Source organism: Dunckerocampus dactyliophorus, chromosome 4, assembly GCF_027744805.1.
Source record: "Dunckerocampus dactyliophorus isolate RoL2022-P2 chromosome 4, RoL_Ddac_1.1, whole genome shotgun sequence".
Lineage (NCBI taxonomy): Eukaryota > Metazoa > Chordata > Actinopteri > Syngnathiformes > Syngnathidae > Dunckerocampus > Dunckerocampus dactyliophorus.
In genome coordinates, this window is record NC_072822.1 from 14,213,897 (window position 1) to 14,240,872 (window position 26,976).

The window sequence follows — 26,976 nt, forward strand, 5'->3', positions numbered from 1 at the left end:
TATTCTAAACGGATATTTGACACTTACGTTAATGTCGAGTGTTTCTGTCGACATGATCAAATTTGGCATATAAGTCAAGTTTGATGAATGAAATGCTCATCATATACGTTAGTGGAGGAAAAAAAAGAATGTGATTCAGCCTGCTCAGGCTTGAACGAGGAACCACGGGACTTAAAAAGAGGTTAGGGCAAGGCTAAAGAGGCTGGTTCAAGTCCCAACGTAGCAGACATTGTAGTACTTGTGTGCGGCAGAGAAGGAGCGAGAAGAAGTCGTCTCCATCATTGAGACACTTACCCCTTCTACGCTGATGTTTCCCTCTGGGAGTTATAGAGCTGTGGTTAGGCTTCACCGTGATGTATACAAGTAGACTACACAGAGATGGAAGGGTGCAACAGAATGTCACGCTGGAGGTAGTAACAGCTCAGTATCTGTGTAAATGACACAGCTGTAATGGAAGGCCAGGTCACTGTACACAATGATGGTGATGCTGTTGTTACAGAACACTGGAATGCTAAATGAACTCACCCTCTGGCGTACGATTAGACATACTCTGTTCATTGTAAACAAACAATGGAGTACAATGATGTTGCCACATATATACGCATGCAAACATAGTGCATAGCTAATGCAAATGTGTACGTTGTTTAGTGAAGCTCAGACAGAGTTCAAAACCGGTGCAGAAGTATTTGGACAGTCCATCATAAAATGTTGCAGGATGCCCGCTGCAACATCTGCACATAAGCCACTGCCGTTTGACGACCCTGCACCACCTGAAGCTCCAGTGTTCCACTGAATGAAAAAGCACACCAGATCATGATGGACCCCCCTCCACTGTGCTGGGTAGAAAACATCTCAAGTGGGATCTCCTTGTCATGCCAGTAACGGTGGAAGCCATCTGGACTGTCAAGGTTACATTTTTTCTCATCAGAAAATAAAACTTTTTTCCACCTTTCAATGTCCCATGTTTGATGCTCCCTGGCAAAGTCTAAATGGGCAGTTTTGTGCCGTTTAAAGAGACGAGGTCTTTGAATTCCTTTTTCGTTTTTTAAACCCTTTTCCCGTAGATGGTTATTGCGCTGCAGTCGGCACCAGTAAGGGCCTTAATGTTGGGTGGAAGACCGCCCTGTGTCTTGATGGACAGCCAATCGGATCCTCCGGCTCAGCGCAGGTGGTCTACCACCTGACTTTTTTGTTCCATAATGCTCAGGATCTTTCTTTTTTTTTTTTTCCAACATTAAAACTGGACGCCAACCTGTCTATAGCGACCACCAGAGGGATCTGCTCAGGATCTTTCAAAAAATGTAGAATGACTGTCTTACTTCACCCAACCTCAGCAGCAATGGCACGCTGCGAGAGGCCTTGCTTATGCAGCTCGACAATCCCACCACGTTCAAAAAGAGAAAGCTTCTTAGCTTTAGCCATCAGGAGGGTATGACAGTGTGAATGCCTGACAGAAAACATTTTGAGCAGATTTTGGCTTTTATCGCCTGTGGTCTTAAACTTTTGATCAACTGTTAAACAGCCTATTTCATTTTTTATTTTATTTTTTATTTTTTATTACAAGTTCCAAATGTTTTTTGTCTCACTCCCCCTTCTTTTTTTGCATATTGTAGCTCTACTTAAAACCTCACTAAGATCCAAATGTGCAAAATGCAAATTCTAGCAATTTTTCAACTGGTCTTAAGATTTTGATCAGGAGTATAGGTGCAAAAAAAACCCCTTTATTTAATTTAATGACAATTTGTACAAGAGTATATTCATTCATCTTCTGCAGGTCATAAATGCCACTTCTTATCTAAGACTGGTTATTGGACAGGTTAGTCTAGTGACTAACCAGTGATTAGTATAGGTAACCTGGTTGTGATGCAAGCTGCACCAGAAAACATGCACACATTGTGGAAGTTAAGGATTGTACCTTCAAAATAAATGTATATTTGTTATATAGAGCAGCGACAACATCTGATAGTCATTCTTAGTGGTGTACGCACTGGGGGTAATCTAATACAGTTAGAAGTGATTAGTTGTAGGATTGGCCCCCGTTTTTGAGAGTGAGTGGATTAGACTGCAGGTTGTTTGAAGGGTTGCAGGTTTGATTTCCGTGACCATGTAGATATTGGGGTAGGACGAGTCCAGTGCAATGGACTGATGTGTGGAGATGTATTAATTCATGACAGGATGTTTCATTTTGTGAATGTGAGTACATATGTATGAAAAAAGTATTTGGTTTAAAACCACACCTCTTAATTAATTTGTTTTCAAACATAATAAAATGAAAAGTCATATGTAACACCATTCTAAAACCATTCTCCTTGTCTAGCTAATTATGGCTGTGTTAGAGCTTCTTTTATTTTGGAGGTCTGAACAAGAAGCTTTGTGTTCACATCCTGTGTCACTTGATGCTTGTCCTGGAGCATTGAGCGCACACACCGCTGTCTCCACTGCGGTAGTAGCGGGCCAAGCTGGCAAGCAAGCAAGGCAAGCAGCAGAGGGCGACCCGCCAACCTCCACTTGTTCCGGTGCGCTTCTCTCTGCCCACGTCACCGTAGAAGATACGGACTTTTATCAAACAAGGACATATTCACCAGCTCCAGTGGTCTCAACGGAAGGACAACTTTTGACTATTGTGATTTATATTATCTTCTGTTATTTTTTTCTTCATTTTTGAAGACGTGCTTGTTCGAGAGGATGATACCGCTCCTCCTATCCATCGCCCTGTGCGTGAGCGCCGCTGTCCCGCAGCATGTGAAAGGTGAGTGGGGGAAACCTTCCAATTGACAACATATTTGACCCTGTGTCCCGCTTAAATACCGCATAAGTGTCCATATTGCAAATAACCAGGTTTGTTAAGGAGCTTTACTCCAATTACTTGCGTCTATGGCACATCCTGTGCGCAATCATACTCATCGTCTCCTTGTCTATTTCTTCCTGTCATTAAAAAAGGTTTGCCCTTAAAGTCAGTCACACTATACTTGTATTTCCCGCTGGTATGTGGCTTGAGGAGTGCATATTTTCAGGTAAAAATGTTCATATTGAGCACCTCCTGTGTGATTGTTCCTCAGGAAAACAAGCTGATCAGACAGTGAGACGTCACTTTTCATTCCCTCTTAAACTGAATTAGCCAAGGGCAAAAAAGACAAGAGGTGGAGGGATAACCAGTATGTGTGTTTTTGGTAGAGACCAGTGCCATTAGAATGACTTGAGCCCACCTTAAAATTCTCCTGAACTGGAGTTAGTCACCTGGCTGCTTGATGTTAAACATCACCATTTATCTTTTGCCCTCCTGTTTTGTGGTGACAGGACGGTTTAGGTGTTTTTAGTCATGTTCAGGGCAAGCCTACCTGTGGGATTTGGATGAAGAAAACAGCATAAACAGTGGCACAAGTGGGTCATACCATCCTCATTTAGCAACATGCACGCCTCGGGAGTCACACGTTACAAAGGACTGCGGTCTTCACACCAAAGCTGATGCTCATGAAGCCTCTCAGTGTCAACTGTGTGGTCGACTCGGGTAATGAAGGCAGCAGGGTGGACTTATCCTTAGAACTAGTAGCCCAATTCACAGTTAAAATTTTACATTAAAACTGTAGAACCCGTCCACAGGCAAGAACTGGTTTGAGGACAAAGTTGGAGGTAAACAAGCGCCAAGATGCGCATCTCAATTAGACTGCTGGCTTGTATTTTATTAAGAATAAGACTTTTCCAGACTTTTCGAAGTCCTTGCTCAAGGTGGCAAGTGTCCTCCGAGAGACGGCCGCTTAAAAAAAAACAGTTTTGGAGGATATCAGGGGTGTCTTTGTCCGCTGGAACAAATTGATGGGGTGGAAGCCTTCGCCTTCAGGTAAAACAGACTGCATTGTTTCAAGGGAGCGTCGCAATACATCACTTCGCCCCTTCTTGGTTCCTGGTGCTGACTTGCACACATTGTTTGCATCCCGGCCGTCCAGCTGCACGTATCCGCATACAACTGAGCTTGTAGGCCACCAAATGCAAATGTGGTTGTTTAGACAAAATTATGTATCTTCTTTGCTGGCTCAATTTGTTTGTAATGGCTGTGGAATTAGAGCCTTTTAGGCAAATGGACGGCCATCTGGAGAGGTGATGATGATATTGTTTGTTATTGGTAAGTCATGGTAAGTGTTGTACTGTTGCTCACTGTTCATGTTGCTTTTGATTACCACCGGACAAAAGGTTATTTCACTGATGATTTGGGTTTTAGCTGGGTGCAATCTCCTGCAGCTCTTGCTTACATATGTTTCAAAACTTGATGAGGAAAGAACACAAGGGTTTTTCCCCAGCTAGCAGAAGCAGAATAAATACTTTCAGGTAAACAATATTACCTAGCTGCAATGTAACTAAATACGTTTCATATTTATGGTAAAGTTAGACAAAACTACTAGCTGACTAATTACTTACTGGTCGGCTTGCCACGGATCTGATCTGCACTGATCGATTTGCACAAATATGCTATTGATAAAATCTGATATAATGTTCAATTTACTAAGTCATAAACAGGCCGACAGACAAAGCTTCCAATATTTTAAATTAACTAGAAACTTGTTGAACGGCTTCCGAGTGAATGAGACTGATTACAGACAAGCCATCTGTAATCTATGTCTATCTCTAGACAGATTGCCATGCTGGAGTTATACAAAGTGCAAAAACAAAGTCCCTGCTGAGCTTAAAACATTGCAGTGCATCCTGCGTTCATACTATAGCCTCCCGACAGAGACATATACGTAGACACTAACAGGTTACTGTCAGCCTTAACTTACTTTATGCCAGGAACAGCAAAACTCGCAGACTCGCAAAGCATTGTCCTCTATACTATACACTACCTTGTTCCCCACCAATCATCACTGTCACACCAAGTCATGCTTAAGATGCCGTCACCGACCTCTGGAACTTAGAAACGGCAACATGAATAACATCACTGAGCCATGGCTGTTACCACTAACAACTAACAAAACAGCAGCATTTCCTTGCAATGAGTTTGTTTAAATGACTTAAATGGAAAGCCACAGAGTTGTTATTGTTATGGTTCTGTAATGAGCAGTTATTAAAAATGTTATTTTTGTCTGAATAGTGTAACAAATGGAAAAGGCCATTTTGAACTCAATCAATCCAATTTTTCTAAAGGAAAAAAATATGATTGGATAAACAAACTTTTTTTTTAAATTTAGCTGAGTCACAAAACATGCATCCGATTTCCTCCCACATCCAAAAACATGCATGTTAGGTTAATTGGTGACTCTAAATTGTCCATAGGTATGAATGGGAGTGTGAATGGTTGTTTGTCTATATGTGCCCTGCGATTGGCCGGCAACCAGTCCAGGGTGTACCCCACCTGTCACCCGAAGTCAGCTGGGATAGGCTCCAGCATGCCCCCGCGACCCTAAACAGGAAAATGTTTATTGTCCCACAAACTGGCGCTAAAATATATTGTTTTCATTTCTTGAAACCAAATAAACCACTGTTATGATAGTAATTGTACATTGTTATTGTAATAAAAATCATAAATTATAATACTTTCACTCTGTAAAATGGCACAATTGGCGTTTGTGACATGTATTTTCTAAAAGGCAATTCATACTGCTATCTTATTTTATTCTGCAATGAGCCACGTTCCACAGATGGCCTCGGGGCCACACTTTGGACACCCATGCATGTTTTACCAGGAAGGCAGATGCTGCCAGTGTGTCTTCCTCACAATCAGAGGTGGAGATCTCATGACACCTTTGATATGATATATTATTATATATTACCATTACATTAGTGGTTTATTTGATTTCAAAAAAATGTTGCCAATAATATCGTTTACTGTCAATCTGTGGGACAATAAACATTTCAAAATGCACCTGCATAGTTTTGTGACTTCATTAAATAAAAGGTTCTCATCTTGTCTCGTTCTCGTAGACCCAATCTCATGTACGAATTTACTGTTCGCTTTCAAAAAGCAAACAAGGTAAAGTTACAATCAATATAGGACATATTTAAGCAAAGTTGACAAATCGTGTCAGTGACCCTTTAAGTAGTCGTATTGCTCCTTCATGTGATCAGATCATGATTGGTAATTGGTATGTATGAACTGAATAACTTACATAGTCATGTTGTACTGCTTTTAAGAATAAATCCCTTTTAGTCTGCTCTTGAATGTGGAGACAAAATAAATTGGTGTTGGTATTTATTTGACCCTCGGTTTTACTGGAGGAGAAAAGCCTATGTTTGTAGTTAAGTGCACACAACCAGGGGCCTGACTGCCTAAATGGATGCTGATGATGGCAATCTATCGAAAAGCTCATTACATTTAGGAGCTAGTGAAGGTTATGGTTGGCGTACAGGTGACTTCAAATAACAATGGCTTGCGGCTGACCTCTACTGTGTCCTTCACTCCGCTTTTAAATGTCACGGTCATCAATCAGTCAAGAGAGGTCATGCCACTGTCAGACCAATGGCCATGACAACCAAAATGAGTCAAAGCCACTCACTGGAAGACAAGCTATGCTTAATAGTAGAAAGGAGTTTATGAGTTGATCTTCATTTTTGCCTTCTCACAGAACGTGATTCCCATTAGTATTTGAAGGAGATTGCATTTGTCTGCAATGCTGACATGTTAATGGATACAGTGCTATTTGTCTTTGCACCACTCGGGTCTCTTTTGTCCTGCCCACATTTCAAGCTTGACTGATTGGAAGGACAGTAGAGAGACACTTATGAAAGTCACAAGGACACATGCATGAGGAAGTGCTTACCAAATCACTTTAATACGGCCCAGCGAGGGATAGGAGAAGTATGTTGTTTGAGCTAGCACACGTGGGAGCGTCCAGTCCAAAACAGAGCAATATGTCATGCCTGTGTATCTGATTTGCCCCACGACACTCGATTCATCACCTGTCCAGAACAAATATTACAGCTCAGCATGGCCCCAACTTTTTTATTTCAAGGTGACTTCAACCTTGAAATCAATCTATACTTTTTGACTAACATGAAAGAGGTGTAAAACCTTTCAGCTTTTTTGGGATGATTCTATTTGGTAAAATCCAGAACATGTGATGTCTCCATTTTCACACACTCCATCTCTTCTTGGTGTACAAACTTGCGGACATTCACGGTTGCGACGCCCGTGTGAAAGGATGTGTATTGAGTTTCCCGAGTCCATCAGTTTACTAGTGAAGTCTGACGTCATCATATTTACAAATAAAAAAAGTGTAAAGTTTAACCTGAAGTCTAAAGTGTTCTGTAAAAGACATAAGAGTTCACAAATCAATCAGTAAATGTTAAACCACTCAGAAGATGTCCGACAATGTTGGTTTATCACTTTGAGGGGAACACTGATATAATGACTAGACCTAATCTGCTATTCCAATGTGTGTTTTTGATCACTACCTGGTCACTTGTAGGACTATGGGATGATGTCATTTTCCAAAATGGGTGAAACTTTCCCATATATTGTTAATACAATGTTTTTGGGTTTAGTATTCAGCTGGAGTGCTTTAACTGGCAGTGAAGATGCAAGGTTATCTGTTTAGATTCAGACAAAATCAAAAGTAGATGAAACACACTGGACATTTCTCTTATGTATTACACTAAAACAGGATGAAATGCATATTTTCGGGTGCTCTCGTGGATCTTACATTGCTTTTGGCTTCATTTCAGTACCTCCAGAAGTGGATAATTTGTTTCCTTTTGTTGAATGATTGTCTCAATATGAGCTTTACATTGCAGAAAACAGGATCCAGCAATCCCTCGTTTAGCTGCGTTGATTAGTTCCAGACCCACTGTGATAAGGGAATTTCCGCAAAGCAGGATTGCTTATTTCTAAATGGAATACTTTCATAGTTACAGCAGCCTGTTTACGACCTTATAAATATGTATTTTAACATTATTAGAACCCCCTCAAGAGATGAATTAACACTCCCACAGTCACCTTTACACTCGTATTACCCACAACAGTAGACATAATAAGAGTCAATAAGCCATTTAAGATATAAATAAGACTCCTTCTTGTGTGTGTCACTATAAATGTGTTCCCTTGGGGAGATGTGTGACGGGCGGACAGGAAGTGATGTCGGTTTCAGAGCTGAGTTTCATCTTGCCGTGGGTTACAGCCACAACAGTAGACTGTTTTTATTAGGACTTTTTATTAGGTTTATTGTGCCTGTTGTGAGATAATTCAAACATGCAATAAAAGCCTAATGTTCCGGCAATCAAATCTGGTGATCTGGTAGTCTCACTGAACATTAGTGACTTTACTGATCACTGTAGAATACTACATATCAACATCTTTGTATCTTTTGTCTTTTAAATGCTGTATATTTGTATTTTACTTCATTTACTAGGCCTGTCACAATCATCAATACATTAACTGCACGATAACTAAAAACAAACTTGATAATTTTGCTGGCCTCGATATACTGTATTGACATGTGCATGCATGCTTGATTTATTCCCCACTCTTTACCAAACAGGTCATTGAGACGAGAAGGATGGCCGCTCAATCGTGGCTGAATGTCATAAGAAACAGTAATCCCCCTCCCGAACGAAACATGTTGATACGGCGGCCTGAAACACCGTCGAAAGTTGGCAGAAAAATTCCTTTAATGGAGCATGAAAGGAAGCTAGCTGGGTTAGCTTAGTTTAGCAGATCATGCTAGTCCAGCTGTGTGTGTGCGAGTCAGGCTCTACCAATGTGTTTACACTGTGTTTTACCGCTTGTTAATGTAAGCTAGCATTTTACCATGCCTGCAGACGTTGTGCAAGTTTTCAGTGAAATAAGGAAGAGAGGCACGTTTATTCTTGCTCCCAGCTGATCTTATCCAGCCAAAACACTAGCGACCTTCACATCGATGTCCTGCAATTTATCGTGGCAATGCTTGTCATTTTAGAAGGTACGTCTGAAAAGCATGAAGACTGTTTGCGTTCTGGTTATGCATAAGATATGCATAAGGCACACAATTTGTGACCGGAAATAGTGAGCATTGGCACAAAATGCCACTTACCTAAGTCAAGTACTGTTTACGTCTAGTGTGCAACATAATACGCACGACACACATTATTCCCACATGGCTGTGCATTGTCACCACCGCTCCCCGCATCCGTGAAGCCGTCATGGCATTATTTGATCCTGCGTGAGGCCACGGAAACAGGGATCACCCCTGTCTTCAAGATTTCCTCTATTTGCAAGGGACCTACAATATGTTGAACTCCAGAGAAGAAGCTCTCATTGCAGAAAAGAAAAGGTGTGTTCACAGCTGCAGTACTATTACCACTTGCCGAAGACTAGGAGAGAATGCAGAAGGCATAACCCTAACTGGAAAAAGGAAAGTACGGACAGTGTGCGTGAGTGAATGGCTGACGAGAAGACATCCCTTTGTGCATTATGATCAGTGATTAACAGAATTTCACAAGGAAGATCCGAGAGGCTACAGAAAGTACTAGAGAATTCCCCAGACTTGTTCCTAGAGGTGGTGGAAAAGTTAACCCATTCATGTGAATGAGACACGCTTTGATACGCACCGCCCACATTGTTTGCGAATAGGTTGTGTTGTGTTCATGACTAGTTCACGCATGTGGCACTTTTGGCAAGATTTTGTGTGGCAGAAATTTTGAACATTTCAGCCCCGCACAGTTTATACATACTTCACACCCTTTTATAACAAATGTACACATTGGCACACAAAATTGCGTACCACTGCAGTGACAAAATGTGTGCAAGTGTTAATGTGGATTTAGTTATTACTGTCATTTCAGAGGAGCAGATCCTTCAATAGCTCAGTAGCGACCTGGCTACAGTGTGACATGTGTAGTGTTAAAGAGTTTTGTGATTTCCGTCTGTCTGTGAGGCTGTGAACGTGACAGGCCGAATCCTGACTTTGTGTGTGTGGGTGTGAGTTGAGGAGGACGGCTGTGTGCAGAGAGGACAGTAGAGTTTTCTGTTGTTTTGGCCTGGTTTTGTGTTTTGTTTCTGCAATAAAGAAATCAACGACCTCCTCACCATCCTTACAACATCCAGGTAGACGTTACAATATGATCTTCATCTTTAATGAAGGTCATGATAGTCAGGTGGTGAGACCAAAAGTGTGGCCAATATTGTTGGGCATTTCGCCTCTCTGAGTTTTTCATGATATTTATTTTCTCTTCCATGGCCATGGCTTTCCTTTTCTTCTGCATTTACGGAACAACCACGTTTCGCGGTTGCGGTGCGGCTAATCTATGCCTAAATTCTAATCTCTTGACATCTCCTTTACTTCAAAATTACTTCTAATTGTTTAAATTATTAAATCATATATTATTATTTATTATATATTATTATTAAATTGTGCCGCTCGCGAGTCAGTGAGGAAACGGTAGTTCTTTCTTTGGCAGGAGCCAATCACAAGCTATCAGTGGGGGGGGGGATATACCGGACTCGGCGATCCAGTTGGAATCATTTGCTGCTTACCGGGGAGATCGGACTTTAGCGTCTGGTAAACACAGAGGTGGCGGCGTCTGTGTTTACGTAAACAAACGGTGGTGCACAGACGTACAGACGATGGAAAAGCACTGCTCGCAGGACATTGAGCTGCTGATGGTGAAATGCAGACCTTTTTATTTACCTCGTGAGTTTAGCGCTGTGTATTTAACTGCTGTTTACATCCCACCACGAGCTAACACTGCTAATGCACTAGGCCTCCTGCATGACATCATCGATAAACACGAGACCAAACACCCAGACGCTGTATTCATTATATCTGGCGATTTCAACCACTGTAACCTCAGGACTGTCCTCCCCAAATATTACCAGTATGTGAGCTTTCCCACAAGGGAAAATAACATCCTGGACCAAGTCTACTGCAACATGAAAGGTGCTTTGAAGGCTGTTCCAAGACCCCACTTTGGAAAGGCTGACCACATCTCTATATTCCTTTATCCAACGTACAGACAACTTCTCAAAAAAGCTCCCCCTGTAAGTACAGCAGTTAAAGTATGGAATGAAGAAACTGATCAAGTACTTCAGGACTGCTTTGGCTGCACAAACTGGGATGTGTTTAAAACTGCAGCGGGGAGGGAAGATTGTACTGTTGATTTGGATGAATATGCTTCTGCTGTTACTGGCTACATTAGCACATGTATAGAGACTGTTACCACCACCAAGTATTACAGAAAATACCCTAACCAAAAACAGTGGATGAACTGTGATGTAAGGGCTAAGCTACGTGCTCGTTCGACTGCATTTGTCATGGGCACCGCTGATGACTACAAAAAGGCCAGATATGACCTGAGGAGGTCCATACGGGAGGCCAAAAGACAGTACAGACAGAAGCTGGAGGGCTACTATTCCACCTCAGACCCTCGGCGCATGTGGGCGGGGCTCCAGCACATCACAGACTATCGACAGCAGAGTAGCGTAGCCACGTCCAGCCAAACCACACTTCCAGATGAGCTGAACGAGTTCTATGCCCGCTTTGACACCCAAACTTCTGATGAGCAGAGAGGGTGGCTGAACCTGGGGAGCACACAGGACGCACCTCTCATGGTGACATCAGCTGATGTGCGCAGGGTTCTAAACAAAACAAACCCACGAAAAGCAGCAGGCCCAGACAACATCTCAGGACGTGCACTTCGGGTTTGCTCATCAGAGCTAGCTGATGTGCTTGCTGACATATTTAACCTGTCGCTTGCACAAGCATCTGTACCGACCTGCTTTAAGTCCACCACCATAGTGCCCGTACCCAAGAAGAGCAACGTGACCTGCTTGAATGACTATCGCCCTATAGCACTCACTCCTATTGTTATGAAGTGCTTTGAAAGAATAGTCATGACCCACATCAAAAAGAGCATCCCGGCGGCAACTGTGGACCCTCTACAGTTTGCATATCGCCAGAACCGGTCCACGGATGATGCAGTCAACACTGCCATCCACACAGCCCTTTCTCACCTACAGGGCCAGGACACATACGTCAGAATGCTATTTATAGACTATAGCTCTGCTTTTAATACAGTCTGCCCCCACAAACTCACAAATAAGCTCCTCACACTTGGCCTGTCTCCCTCCCTCTGTAACTGGGTGTTTAACTTTCTCACAGGCAGACCCCAGTCAGTCAGAGTCCACAACCGCACATCCAGCTCAAGAATTGTGAGCACTGGGACCCCACAGGGGTGTGTGCTGAGTCCACTCCTCTACACGCTCTTCACCTACGATTGCGTGGCCTCCCAGAACAACACCAGCATCATTAAATTTGCGGATGACACTACAGTCATCGGACTGATCACTGGTGGTGTTGAAACATCATACAGAAGAGAGGTGGCGGACCTCATAGCTTGGTGTCGTGATAACAATCTCCTTCTCAATACAGATAAGACTAAAGAGATGATCATCGACCCAAGAACAAGGGAAAAGGAGCCACATAGACCCCTGTTTATTGATGAGACTGAGGTGGAGAGGGTGAAAACCTTCAAGTTCCTTGGCACACACATCAGCGAGGACCTCACCTGGTCTCACAACACCCAACAAATTCTGAAGAAGTCCCAAAGGAGACTGTACTTCCTGAGAAGACTGAGGAAATTTGGCATGTCCACCACAATCCTGAGTTGCTTCTACAGATGCACCATCGAAAGTGTCCTTACCGCCTCCATCACTGTTTGGTACGGTAACTGTACAACACGTGATAGGAAGGCACTCCAGCGGGTGATCAAGACCTCACAGAACATTGTTGGGGCAGCCCTCCCCTCACTGCAAGACATTTATACATCTAGAGTCCTACGCAGAACACACAACCTCATCAAGGACAGCACACATCCACAACACTCATTATTCACACTCCTACCGTCAGGCAGACGCTACAGGAGTTTGAAGTCCAGGACCACAAGGCTGGCAAACAGCTTTTACCCACAGGCCATCAGGCTTCTCAATGAAGCACTCAGACACGCCACACGCAACACACACTCATAGCACTTTATTTATTTATTTATTTATTTGTATTATTTACTTGCATTAATGTCTCTTCTGTTGTTGTTGCTTAATTTCTTGGTATTTATGTATATGTGTTTATGTTTCTTATGTTCTTATTCTTTCTTGTGTTTTTCTTTCTTTTCCTTGGGAGAATGAACAGAATAAGATTTTCATTGCATGGTATAACTGCTGTTTTACCATGCACATGACAATAAAACTCTCTTGAATCTCTTGAATCTTGAATCAGTGAACTCCCAAAAAGCCTGTCAACCCAATGGAAACTGCAGGAGGTCAGTAAATAGTATATAACAGTATAACAATATAACGGTCTGACTCACGGTGCCATCTAACGAAGAACACCAAACTAATCACACAGCAACTTAACACTCAAAAGAAATATACAAACGTGCACCAATACGAGTTGAAAATGAAAAGAACAACTCTTTTAAAGTCCTCCCACAATGCATTGTGTCTGAGCAATGCATTCATTGGAACCCATTCATTCATTGCAGTGATGTCAGCCTCCCTCTGGGCTGCTTTGGCTCCCTCTGGTGGACAGAGGCAGCATTGCAGCTCCATCCAACCAACCATTTTCTATGCAGCTTGTCCTCCAATTAAATGTTTGCTCAGACGAAATGCATTATGGGAAAACTTTAAAATGTTTACTGTAAAACGACACTGTGATATTGAGTAATGACCTCCTGCAATTTCCAATGTGTTGACAAGCTCGTAACTTTTTTCATTGCTCATTATTGGCTCCTGTCAAACAAAGAGCTCCTTGGTCCCCACGGACCCGTGCATGCCACAATATGCAATTTTATGATGTGGACACGTGCTGCTTATACAACGGTGCGGCTTATATATGAACAAATCTATTTTTTCTTCTAACTTTAGTAGGTGCGGCTCATACACTGGAATTTACGGTATGTTTGCACTGTTTTCAAAATTACAGAGCAAGGAAGTATTCAGCCTAAACATGGCAAGGTATTAACTGTGTATATTTAATACATTACTGTGATGGTGTATGTATACTGAGGAAGGGACTTTCAACACCAAGTTGAGCAGCAGTTATCAAGGATGAATGATTATTGCAATGCAAGCCAAGTACACTTTTCCAGCCGTGGCAAAGCACTCATTATTTCGGCAAGCTCGGTGTCAGACATCCACTATCACTGTCAGCCACGGGTGCTTCTACAGAAGATCAATAAGAACAGCAAAATGACTTTGGATAATGTGTTAAACAGCAGCAGCTTGTTAATCCATGCACAAGTGAGAGTGTTTTGATGAATTTCAAGAGTTAATGCTAATATATTGTTAGATAAATAACAGATTGATGCTTTGTTTTTGTATATTCAAACAAAAGGCAGACCCTCTTGATGTTGTTTCTGGGAAGATAAAACGTATTGTGTTATATTTTCTTGTATGCCTTGTTATATATAACTGAAACCATCAGCTTCTGGATGTCTGCTCCTCGAACTGATTGGATCCATTAAGGCATATTTGCAGGTTACTACTATGAGTATTTTGTTTCATTTACAGCTTCAGTCACGCTGCGTCTTGCATGAGCTCCCTCCGATCATGTGTGTACCTGTAGAGAGAATGCTATCTGTATTCAACTTCTGCTTGTAGGATACACTTGTGTGGGTTTGTGTGCTTGCAGTTTGGCAAAGGTAACCCAGAACTGTCATCACACAAATTCCAGGAAGGCAATTCAGTATTTTTGCGCTGTGTTGATGCACATCCGTATTTCACTCATTTGCCAAAGATAAAACAAAACCATGCCACCATTTTCTTACACTAACTAGCAGTCAGTGCCAACAAATGGGTGTTTGATATTTGGTTTGTGATTGCAGATATGGTAAGAATTTCAACTGAAAGCTTGTTCAGTCACTGGAAATATCATATACAACGTGTTTTTTTAATAGGAGGGTTATTTGGGGTAATGCAATAGAGCATATGTCATTCATTGCAGTTTCCAATTGATTAAGACAGACTGCCTCCAGCTCAAATGTTTTAGTTTGCCCTTCGAGTGTACGGCATGACAAGGACAAAGATAGGGAGGGAGCTTGAAAAGTAAAATGAGAAATTAATTGGACAACAACTACTCATCCTCAAGCTCGAAATTCAACTGAGGGTATCATTATGATCACTGAGTTATCACACTCCATTATCAGGTAAAGGCCAAGGGTTCTAACAAGCATTGGGGATCGTTAAAGGTATAAAAGGTGTAAAACGGGGCTAAAAGGCTAAAGGGACGATCACATCGTAACTGTCGCTCCATTAAATTAAACACACACTGTCGAGGAGTGAAAGAAGGGCGGGGCACCGCACTGTTTACCCATGGAGCGATCCAATCCGCTGCAAGAATCATAATATGAATGAAAGGCTGTCATCGTGAGCAGAAGGAATGTTCGTGTGTGGAAGTATTTACTCGGCGCACCGCTCATTCATGGCGGAATCGTTACAAACACTAACCCCCCCACTAACCCCCCCACCCACTAAACATGTTAAAATGGTGATAAACACCGGCGAAAGTTGGCAGAACCTCCTCTTACTTATTTTTGCATTTAATTAATGGTCATTTTTTTCAGTAACCCATAAAGCACGCACACTATGCTGGTAAAAAATAAATATAAATATAAAATGTAAGAAACAGAATTCTAAAATGGAATTTGGAAAACAAATAAACGGGTAAAAATAAACAGATTTCAAAAGGGTCCTAAGCGTAGGCCTGCGGTGACGGAGAAAGGCAGCCCAGATACAACAAAAGAGAGAAAATGAGCATGGCTGAAAGCGGAGGAGAAGCGTAGATTATAGACGAAGAAATAGTTGCTAAATGTGGAGGTACCTCTATAAGATGGACGTGGTTTGGTTTCAATAGAGCAGAAGTGTAGCAAGAGACCATAATATGCAAAATTTGCAAAGCAACGGTGACGGCAAAATGTGGGAACACGACAAATTTGTTCTATCATCTCAAGCGCAAACACAAAGTTGAGTAAGAAGAGTGTGTAATGAAGTGTGAGACCTCTCGCTCATTAGTCATCACTGTCGGATCTAAAAATCTATTTATTTTGCTTTTAAACATAACTGAAGTTAGGTTAGCAGGTTTGAAAAATATGCTTTTCTTTATTTTTCCAAGCAGTTGTGCCTTCCCTGAAGTGTTGTAGTGCCTCCCAGGGGAGGTCCGCCTCACGCTTCGAAAACCCCTGTTATAGATAACACTGCCTTAATATTTATTTAACAATTTATCATTACCACACCTAGTTTTACATGCACAATGAGATTTGTTTCTCTCAAAATTTTTGAGGAAATTGCCATTGAACAACACAAGAGATTTTAGATTTAGGGCTACAATTTCCATCGCACAAAAATTGCTATCTTGCAGTTAATGGAGCTGTAGTTTTAGATTTGCATTAAGACAAGATTTTTAAAGTTCCCTATGGGAGAATTTCAGGAGAGGCTCAGTGAATAGAAGATGACATGAGGTGTTACGTTTCACTGTGGAAAGGACACCCTTTCATTTTCTAAATGGATGTGATTTGGTTAAAGAAACAGTCTCGGCACAAATCAGTGTGAGGATTTGCCAACATTAACTAAACACTTTAGTCTGAACTTTTTCATGTATTGAGCGCAGTAACGTTGAATAGGAATATCTATTTATTTGATCCGTGTTGTAATTCATTAGGATCCAGTTGTGGATCATTATCATGTTGCTAACCTCAACATTCGGTCATGCAGAAACTACACACCCACTTTGCTGGTAACAAACATACAAACGCTGGTGAAGACGTGACCTTCATTTGAGATATCATCTTTATTGGTAACCCATGACAGGAACTATTTCATAGGCAACTTGGGATGTTGTCACGGCACAGTTTCAATTAGTGAAAAATAGGAAAGAGTATCGCAAATGTATCACTCATCACGCTGAACATTTTCTTCATCATCTCGATCAGCGAGTTTGACATTATGACTTCTATTACTTACCACTATTTGAGGTGTATGAAATATTTACTGACGTGAACCCACGGAATACTGCACACGTTGGCAGAACAGTAACGAAGAACATGGTGAAGGCTGTGCTTGTTAAGCTTGTCTCAAACTTTGAAGTTTCTCACATGTTGATCTAGCAGCCGAAGTTGAAAAGTTAGGAATGTGTAACTTTAACTTTGTTGAATGCAGTGAAACTCTCGTCGAGGCTTCTTATTCCCTCCGTAAAGCATCAAATTCAATCTGTTATGATTATCCACTCACATTATGATGAATTAAACACTGTGCTTTAATGGGAAATTTGAAGTATGTTAATTAAGTATGTAATTAAAAAAAATAAAGGACATTTTCATCATTCTTTTGCATTGGATCCCTGCTGAGATTTGAATGTGTTTACTGATCATGCAGTCGCATTGGCTGTTGTTTTGCAGAAAAAAAGGCCAGTTATGAAAGTAAAGGTTTTTAACTTTTTTATTTACTACTAAATTTGTCTTTGTGGCTGCTCCTGCAAGATTTGACTACTTTTTTTTTATTTGTAGCATTTCTTTTGCACATAGTGTGTTATTCAAGTGTCAGTGCCTCGTATGTGCAGGATCTAAATATGTAGTTCAACAGACATGCATATTGTGGAAAATACAATAAATCAAGTAGATAATATATAATAGATAAGAATCTACTTTGTATTCATGCTCAGAATTTTGGAGCTGTCTCAGTTTACTATTTCATCAGTAGGTCTGCCCCTTCTTTCCAGACGATGAACCCCGCTAATGTTTTCTAAACATTGTTTTTGTCCATCATATAAATGCAATCTCCTGATTTATTTGACTCAGTTGTTGATGATCTACTCAATTTACTATGTAAGTCTGACACTCTTACATATCCTCTTTGCATTTCATATCTGTGTTTAGTTCAGGCCGCGTGTTCAGTCATGTGACAAAATATCCTTTTCATCCAGTGTGCCACATGGAAAACATGACAAGAAGAGATTTAATGGGGCAAACATTTAACAAACAAGGTGACAGACACTTTGTGTGCTGTTGACTATGCAGTAGCCATGTGAATTAATAAAGAATAACATTTTTCTTTCTTGTTTTTTTTTTTGTATAATTGCACTTGAACCCTTGCTGTCGTCTTTTGTGGTTGATGTGAAGATTCAAGTCAGATTTTTGATGCGTACTGAATGAATCTCTAAGCCACTTCTTGTATGCAAGCATGCATGTGGGAGATCTTGTCTGGGAAAAAGGTACAAACGATGGGAGGTATCCAAGTTTGTAATGAGGCTAAAAAGGCTCTCCTGGCTCACGAGCAAACTAGGGCATCTGTAATGAGCTTGGGGTTGGGGGGCTTAGAGATAGGGAGGTGTGTTGTGAACATGAACGTTGCCACAAGCTGTAACTTCAACTGTATACTTCAGAGAGAAGGAGCAGTGTAAATCAATAGTTGTGGACATCTTTTATGTCTGCCAATGGGGCTTACTATTACATACCCAATGAAAAGTATTACTTAGAACTAGTGAATAAATTGTGTTGCTCTATTGATTCTTCAGACTGACGTCAGATCTCTTAGTCTGCCTTCACTGTGTTTTAAATTAGTACTGAATGATATCTGCTGCTTAATGCTTCCCCCTCTGGGTAGTTCATCTCTGGTGTGAACCTCCAGATCACTAGAGTTTCAGAGCAACTGGGCCCCCGTAGATGCACTCAGCAACCTCCCATTCACCTGTTGTAGTCAACAACCATTGCAAACAAACGTGATTCAATATTATCCAAACGCTTTACCAATAATACAAACAGTACCGTATGTCAGTGTTCCTGCAATACTGTTATTACAAAACAAACAGTAACATCAAAGAGTTGTAATGCAAATTTCTGTCAGCATGTGACTTTCAGCACGCCAGGATTCAGGCGCACCTTGGGATGTATTTTTAGTTGCAGCGTGTTTCTTATGAAAGATGACGAGCTCATTGATATTTTTCTAAACTTGCATCGAAGAATAGCACCAGGGGGAATTACATCACTTCATTTGAAAATTGAGGGTGTATGTCTACATTTGATGTCTTTATTAGGATGTGAAAGTGGCATATTTACCCATTAAATTCACTACCTGTCACACCGAACATGTCTGCACCACATTTCGCACACTACCAGAAACTGTAGTAGAAGAGGTTTGCATTTTATTTTTACACAAAAGCATGGCTTATAGTTGCAGATGTGGGCACACCAATATACTGTTCAAGTCAGGCTTACGGCTCATTCTTATCAACAGACATAGACTTTTACATCACCGATACGAAGGACACTTTTGGGCATTTACTGTAAATGTAAAAAAAAAAAAATCTAATTGAACCTCTCTATTTCAACACTAGATTATGAGCCTACTCGCTTAAAATGATCTACTGTATAGTATAAGAGTTGACGTTAGACAAGTAGTAGAGGTGGTATTAAACCAGATTTGGGCAAACTGTGGCCCATTTAACCTTTTAATTATTTTTTTTAAACCTTTAACGTCAAAACTGTAACCAGCAATAGGATTTACAATTTGCAATGCTATTTTCAAATTACAGTGAAATCTTGAACTATCCAAATTATTCCAATGGTTTCTGAAGCGGGAGAGTCTGAGTTTCTAGTGATTGGTCATTATGGTAGGTGAATGATACCAAGCAGAGCGGGTGGGGGTCTGTGTACAGAGCAGGCAGCGCAAGCATAACAAGCTTTTTACGACATTTTATTAGACATTTGGGTGGGGTTTTTTAGCCTTTGCATTCATGTGTTGCCATTTTGTTGCATTATTGCTGTATTTTGCTTGATTTCAAAACATGTTGAGGAGGTTGTCGAGGAAGTAAACGCAAGACATTCACATACTCTTGATATTCAGTCTTATTAGTTCATATTCCACATCCTTTATTTATGTACATTCTGTTACATTCTTTTAAAGTGGCCTGTCATATAATTTTTAGCATTCTGTCATTCATTACTGTGGGAATTTGTGACTGTGTGAATTCTTATTTTGTGATATACTTTTATACTCTTTTACGACGTCACAATTTTGTTGTACCTGTTACAATGACAATAAACATATTCAGTTATATTCTATTCAACCCACTCCCAACCCATTTTTTTAAATTAACACAGTCAAAATAATGGCCCACCCATATATTAAAGGATTCAAAAAATATGTAATAATAATTTGGTTTAAGTTTCAGCAATACCTTTGCCTGTGGACAAGGTTCCCTGTTTTTTGAAGGCTGAGGTTTGCGGCTTTTGTGGCCACATAACCTGTTTTCATGGCAGGGACCCCAGACAGAGGACTTTGTGTATTAAAGCTTTTGAGGTGAGGAAGATGCTGGAGGCAGGCTCTGAATACAAAGTTGAGCCACACCACAGTGATTATGGGAATTGATTATGTGATTCTGTTCCATGATTTTTTTTTTTTTGAGGGGAGGCTTACCCAGAAGATATGTCTATGAAAAACCTACTTGTAATATGAACATGTCTTTGTCCTACTACAACTGGCACAGCTGAATGTATTTGAGTGTCCTTGCAAATGGATTCCTGAATCACTGACATAATCGCAGTGTGGGTTCAAGACCAGTGATCGATCAATAACTTATACCACATAATTATAGCAGTGATCTCAGTTCTTCAGCAGCATATTGTACTCGACGACGATTTAATGAGGTTATACAGCTTGCATGAGCTAACCCCATTTTGGACGTAATAGTTTTAGGTCCACTGATAATGTGGCGCAGTTGATGATGCAATGACAAACACAAAAGCTAGGTCCTCATTTTACAATTGCATTGAAAGTAAATGTTTCGAATATGTGAATCATCTACGGACACAAATTGCGATCCAACCTAATGAGGGCAGAATTTTTACAGGATCTCTCTCCTCTTCAAATGGACTTCCAATGAAGACCTTGATGTCTTCTTACAGCCCTTTAATGACCCGCATGTGTTCTGTCATCCATGATTTATCCATCTTTTTGAAGTGCTCCTTTTCATATCATATCCAATCTTCTCATATGACTTAATAATTCCAGTGTAGATTCTGCACGTTCATTTCACATACAGTATAGTTTTAGTTCTAATCAATACATAGAGACCGAACTGGATGCTAAGTGTAAGTATTTCAGCTTTCACCGAACATTCTGTTGCTCCCCCCCAAGCCAAAGCAAGCACCACCCTCGCCCCCCTAACCCCAAGCTATTACATCTAATTATGAAGACTGACACTTTCATCTTCTCCAGTCTTTCTAACAGTAACAATGTGGAATATAGTGCTTGGAACACCGCAGCTGTTAAACTCCGATGGAAAAAAAAAAGTGTCTCACATCTCACTCATCGACGCCCGATTGCAAGGTTTATAGTGTGTGTCTTGCTGTCTAAATATCCCATGTTACATTGTGGACACCTGCAGTTTATTGACAAGTGCAGCCTATATACTGTATGCATAAAATTGTTTTTCTCTTTAGATTTAGTGGGTGCTGTTCTCAATAATCCGGAATGTACGGTATACGCCAAATATTGATCTTGGCAATGAAACAGAGATCCTCATTGCTCTTTCAAGTATGGCTTTGTCCTTTGCCGATTAACATTCACACTCACATCAAACACACACACACACACACACACACACATACACCACTTCTGCAGTGGGATTGTTTTGTTTTGCCTGTTTTCTCTCAACTTAAAGATAAGGATTATAAACCAGAGTGTTTCATGGGTCCTAAATTCAAGTTATAGATTGCACACGTACAGTAAATAGTAAATCTTAAATCTTCATGAATGAGAAAAGATACATTCTCGATAGCTAAGTAATAAGACTGTTACTTTAAACTAGGGGTGCGCCGATTACAGTTTTCTGGCTGATCACCGACCTTTAAAAAGTCTGACCTGCCGATTCCGATACAATACCCATGAAACAAAACAAACTTGTTGTTTTAACTACACATGAGGAAGTTCTCTCAAATATAAATGAAAGCTTCAGAAAATTGTTGTCCAAACTACTAAATTATATCAGTTCCTTTAGTCTTTTATTTTTCACATAAAAAAACAAATAAACAAATAAAACTTGGTAATGGTAATATTATTATTGCACAACAGGTTACACTGCAGACCTGATTTGAGCCTCTTAACAACAATAAAGTGCACAGCAGTATTTTGCTTTTACAAACAAAGGTAATCACAAGGTTGAGGGACTTAAGAAAATAATAATCTACAGGACTAATGGCTGGTCATCCAATGCCATGAACTCCATCATTTTCCTCATAGTAGCTTGGCTCTTTAAACTGCTCATAAAATAAGATTAGATGAAGGTGAATTAGGTGAATAAGAGGTAATGATCGGTCAATCGCCGATCTCCCAAAATTAAGGAAATGAGCACCGATCTGCATGTTTACTTAAAATAATACAGTTTATTTCTATTCCTCTTCATAGCCTCATCATAGCCTTCTGGCTGTTATATCCTCCTGATGTTTGGTAATTTAAAGTACAATACCTGTTTACAGGTTACATTGTACTGCTTCTTAAACAAACATTTTTGTTATCTGACTGTATTGGATACAACATGCTTGAGTTGTCTGAGGATCAGTCGGCCTAATCTTGGAACTCCAAGAACACAGATTGCATTTTATTTATAATTTGCCTGTATGTTACCACTCATTCAACTTCTTGATGTAGCCTCCTGCAGGGTACAGTATGTTTGATGGCGGCCGTGTGTTTCAACCAATCCGGCTCAAAATTATGCTTGTCAGTCCCCTAAAGGTGTGTACCAAATTTTGTGGTGACCTGCATGTTGCGTGCTAAATTGCTGTGTAATTCTAATAGCATTATTTATTTAATGACACTTTAAGTCAGATTGTTATGTTGAGTAATGACCTTGCAAAATCGTATGGGTTGACAAGCTCATTGCGAGTTCCATTTTGGCTACTGATTGCCCAAAATAGAGTAACTTCCTTTAAGCAAGGTGAAGTGCCTTTGTCCATCTCTTTTGCAAGAGCGCCAAAATATCATATTTTATTACCACTTCCGGGCTACCGTTTTATATGCTCCTGTCAGCTTAGTCAATTGTTTGAAACGTGATTCCGGAGTGACTACTTGATGTGGCACAGGCTTAGCCTTACTCTACCTCCAGCAGCCCTCAGGTAATTTGAATTTTAGACCCCTGGTCGACAGCGTGTAGTGGTTTCCTCAAGTGACTTGCGCGCTGCTGCTCACATTCACCGTATGATTGACGGATGATCAGTGTAATCTGTCCAAAGTTAGCAGGGAAAGTCGCTAGCGCTTTTCTGTGACACTGAACAGAATAAGCAATACACACAACGAATGGATGGATGACTTTGTGGAGGTCTAAGCAACGTACCTAGCATGAACACGGACTGCATATACTGTATCTTGTATATCTTTAAAATGTGGAAAAGGTTTGTACAGGATGCGGCCTTTGTTAAGAAATGACTTCACCTTTGTCTGCTGACAAAGAATTGAAATGCGGATGGAGGAGCTATTCACATGCAACACGGTGTTGATACAAAGAGATACTGTGCTTCCTTTTTTAGTTACAAGAATATCAACAATGCCTACCTAATTATTGCTGCTCTTGTGTGCGTGTGAGTCACAGTCAGCCACCCACTCCAAACTGGGATTTAATGTTAATAAGCACTGCTATGATGGAGCAAACACCTCGAAGGGTGACATTATGTGGGCGATAGATGTGCGCTGAGCATCTGCTGGGGACTGAAAAGTGTTTGTTTGTGTGTGCTGGTCATGGCCACAAAAATGATATTTGTAGCTGCAATATGGCATATCCACACATACTGCCATATGTGTGACAACTTAACTAAATCCTCATTAGAAGCGGACTCATTTAGACACAGTGTGATTTTCTGACTGATAATTCCCATGAAAATAATATAAACCAACCTCTGAAACATGTTTTGGCTGTATATGCAGACAATGCTTTAAAATAGTCTGTACCTGAGTCATTAAATCCTAGGAGAGTAAACACTCTTGCTTAACCGTGTCACCACAATCAATGGGTAAAATCGAGTTTTTAAGATTCCATGCAGTGTCTAATAGTCATCCCGATTCTGCCGCTACCTTTTATTTGCTGAAAGGTAAAATGGAACATGTTAAACTCAGTACAAGTGAGAATTAAATTAAGCCTTGTGGCAAAGTAAACATTTTTATATAGATTAATTTGCTTCAAACTCTGGAATCTTGCTCACATCTTGCTAACATAATATGCACTGTACTTGACATGCAAATAACAATGCATGTAATGTGCTTCCGCAGTTGGCTTGTATGTTCCAAACGTGTGAAACAAAGTTTCACTGTTTTAGATTCAGAACAAGGAAGACGTCTTGACAGACACAAACAGGATTTGTCAGCCCCAGTGAGTGCTGTCACGGCTGCCAGCATTAGCAGTGAGAGCCCACTGTCACTCTTCATGCCACACTCCTAAATGGGGCCACAATCCATTAACGGCATTGTTTTTGACTTTGGCATGCGGTGACTGGCCATGACAGTGGAAGAGATGAGCATTAGGGAGTCTGCGTGTCAAGTGGTGATCAATACGGCCACATTCCGGTAATCTGTGACGCTAAAATCAACAACAGTGGAACCTTGTCTGTAAAAGATCGTGTATGTGTGTCCTAGGACACGCTTGTGTTTCCCTATCAAGTACACTGATGACGTGCGAATGTGCCCTGGCTTTATTTTGTAGGCTTTTGTGCACATGGGCCCCGCGCATGGGCCCCTCTATCTCCACTGAACACCTTGAAGACAAATCAGCACCGTGTTGGACAGACTGGGCTGGTCACATTTAGATTATGAATGTTATTAATGCCTTGTGGCTGTCAGCCAGATTAAACCAATATGTCCCAAGATGGAGTCTTATCATGCTTCATAGTGGACCTCATCCAGGGAAGCAGTTTTTAAATAACTCATATCCTTCCTCGTTTCAGCTATTTGTTATACTCAATGTACAATATGTCCATGTGGTTTAGTGATTGTTTTACACAGCGGAACATGAAGCATGTATTTTTTTTTTATCAATTGTAGCTATGTGTTTGTGTATGCTGTGATGGTTGCATATTCATATCAAACGTGAACCATTCTTGGCAACACCACAACGTGGATGGGACAGCAAGAGACCACAAAAAACAATTTTGTAAAACGTGACGCCGCGAAATTTGAACCACAAAGTTGCGAGAGACAACTGTATCATCAATTTATTAAGTACGGAAGCAGTGAAAGATGAAGTACAAGCCTTAAGTTTTTCTGACATACAGTACATATATTTATCTATGATGTCAAATTCATAGGAATTATGCCATGCAATGCGCATATCTAGGAAGAATCTACATTTCAAGCCAAATATTCAGGCGGGCCACTGTATGAAAGTCAGTATTTTATGCATGCTTTTGACTCACCTTTTAAACACTTGGATAAAAGGGAGAAAGCCAAAATTTATTAAAATCTTCTCAAATTTCTATGCATGTGTGGGTGTGAATAAGTCATCTGCACTCCAAGGCATGTTTATGCCTTTTTCGTCTTTGCGAGCATGTAGCTTCGATGTGCCGGTAAGCTTGCGTGTGTGTGTGTGTGTGTGTGTGTGTGTGCCCCCTATCGACTCCTGTGCTACGAGAATAGTGGAAATGGCATAGAAAAAACGACACTAAGTGAAGCGTGGAATGTTCTCTGGAAAGTACAAAGAGGAGAAACTGCTGCCAGAAGGATGAGAATTTGGGAAAGTGCTCAGCTTTTGGCTGCTTGTGACTTCAATTCAAACGCTCGCTCACATTTTAAAGCGCGAGTAAAGACGGCGGTTCACTCTGTAATTGTGTCTTAGTCCCAGTGATGTCTGCATGACTCATTTCCCCTATGAGATTGTAACTGCTATGACAAAGGTTGTGGAATAAAACATTCTAGGTAGTTGTTTCACATGAACGATCCACTGATCATCCAGACTGGGTTGCCAATTTCGATATTTCTAAAGCCCATTCTTTTGTGAAACAGGTAGGCTGTCAAAAGTAGTAAATATACTCTATACGTGGTTATTTGATTTTCTTGCAATGGATCTGGCTTGCAGCTTCTTGAGATGCCGACATTGATAATGATCTTCTGGCCTTTTGTGTGATCGGTGCGATATGAAAGCTCTATGTTAATTCCTTATTAGTATTCAATGCTCTGCATAGAAAAATGGCTCTGACATTGAGTCATACATTAATTACGCTAGCACGGTTGTTGGGATCCTGTATCATTAGCACTATCATTAATTTGTGACGAATTGTCAACATGCATATTTGAGTTGGCTTTAGAGCAGTGGTTCTCAACTGGTTTGGCTGCGGCACCCACCATCCATCACCCCAAATTGCGGAAATCTTTCAACTCCTCATATACAGTATCTAACATTTAAAGGGACTGTTTGCAACACACCGTGAGCTGAATCGGTGCGACGCTGTCTCTCTTCATGGCGCGCACTTCTCCAGCAGATTTCTGCAGCTGTATGTCGGACAGACGGGACGTTCAGTCCCCACTGGATGTGCTTCCCCTCCCAGGTCAAGCTTGACAAACTCGGCATAAACAGAACACGCATCTTTTGGTGGCATAGTGAGCGAATAACACAGAAAAGAACACAAGGTGCATTCACAGAAATCGGGTCATTACAATATTCATGTATTTTTGCCCAGGCAAAGAACCGCGAAAACATCTCCGCGACCCACTTTTGGGTCACCACCCACCAGTTGACAATCCCTGCTTAAGTGCACTGTTTGTCTTTGTTTGTCGGAAAAAAACACATTGTGGGCATTTATTTTGATCATGCAGATCTCGTGTTTTTTTTTCCTCACCACCTCATTAGTGATAGCAATCCGATTTGTCATCCCATTTGCCGGACCCCCTTGTTCTTTCACATCTGTGTCCAGTTTTCTGGCCCATTTTCAGGGCAATTTTACAAGCGATGATGGTGATGGAGGACTGTGATAATGATGGTAGACGAGCCAAATCTCAGTCACTGTGCTGGAGTGGAGCCTAGTAGTCAGTGGTTACAGCGAGCAAGC

The 26,976-nt window shown here is 40.9% G+C and overlaps 1 protein-coding gene across 3 annotated transcripts in view; it reads left to right on the plus strand.

The window, feature by feature from the left end:
• Positions 1 to 2,430: 2,430 nt before the first annotated feature.
• Positions 2,431 to 26,976, plus strand: part of LOC129180182 (EGF-like repeat and discoidin I-like domain-containing protein 3) — a 107,656-nt gene continuing 83,110 nt past the window's right edge. For all 3 annotated transcript variants that reach the window (XM_054774367.1, XM_054774368.1, XM_054774369.1), the window contains exon 1: positions 2,431 to 2,749. In XM_054774367.1, coding sequence (XP_054630342.1) covers positions 2,686 to 2,749 — 64 coding nt within the window. In that variant the 5' untranslated portion in view covers positions 2,431 to 2,685. The remainder of the gene's footprint in view (positions 2,750 to 26,976) is intronic.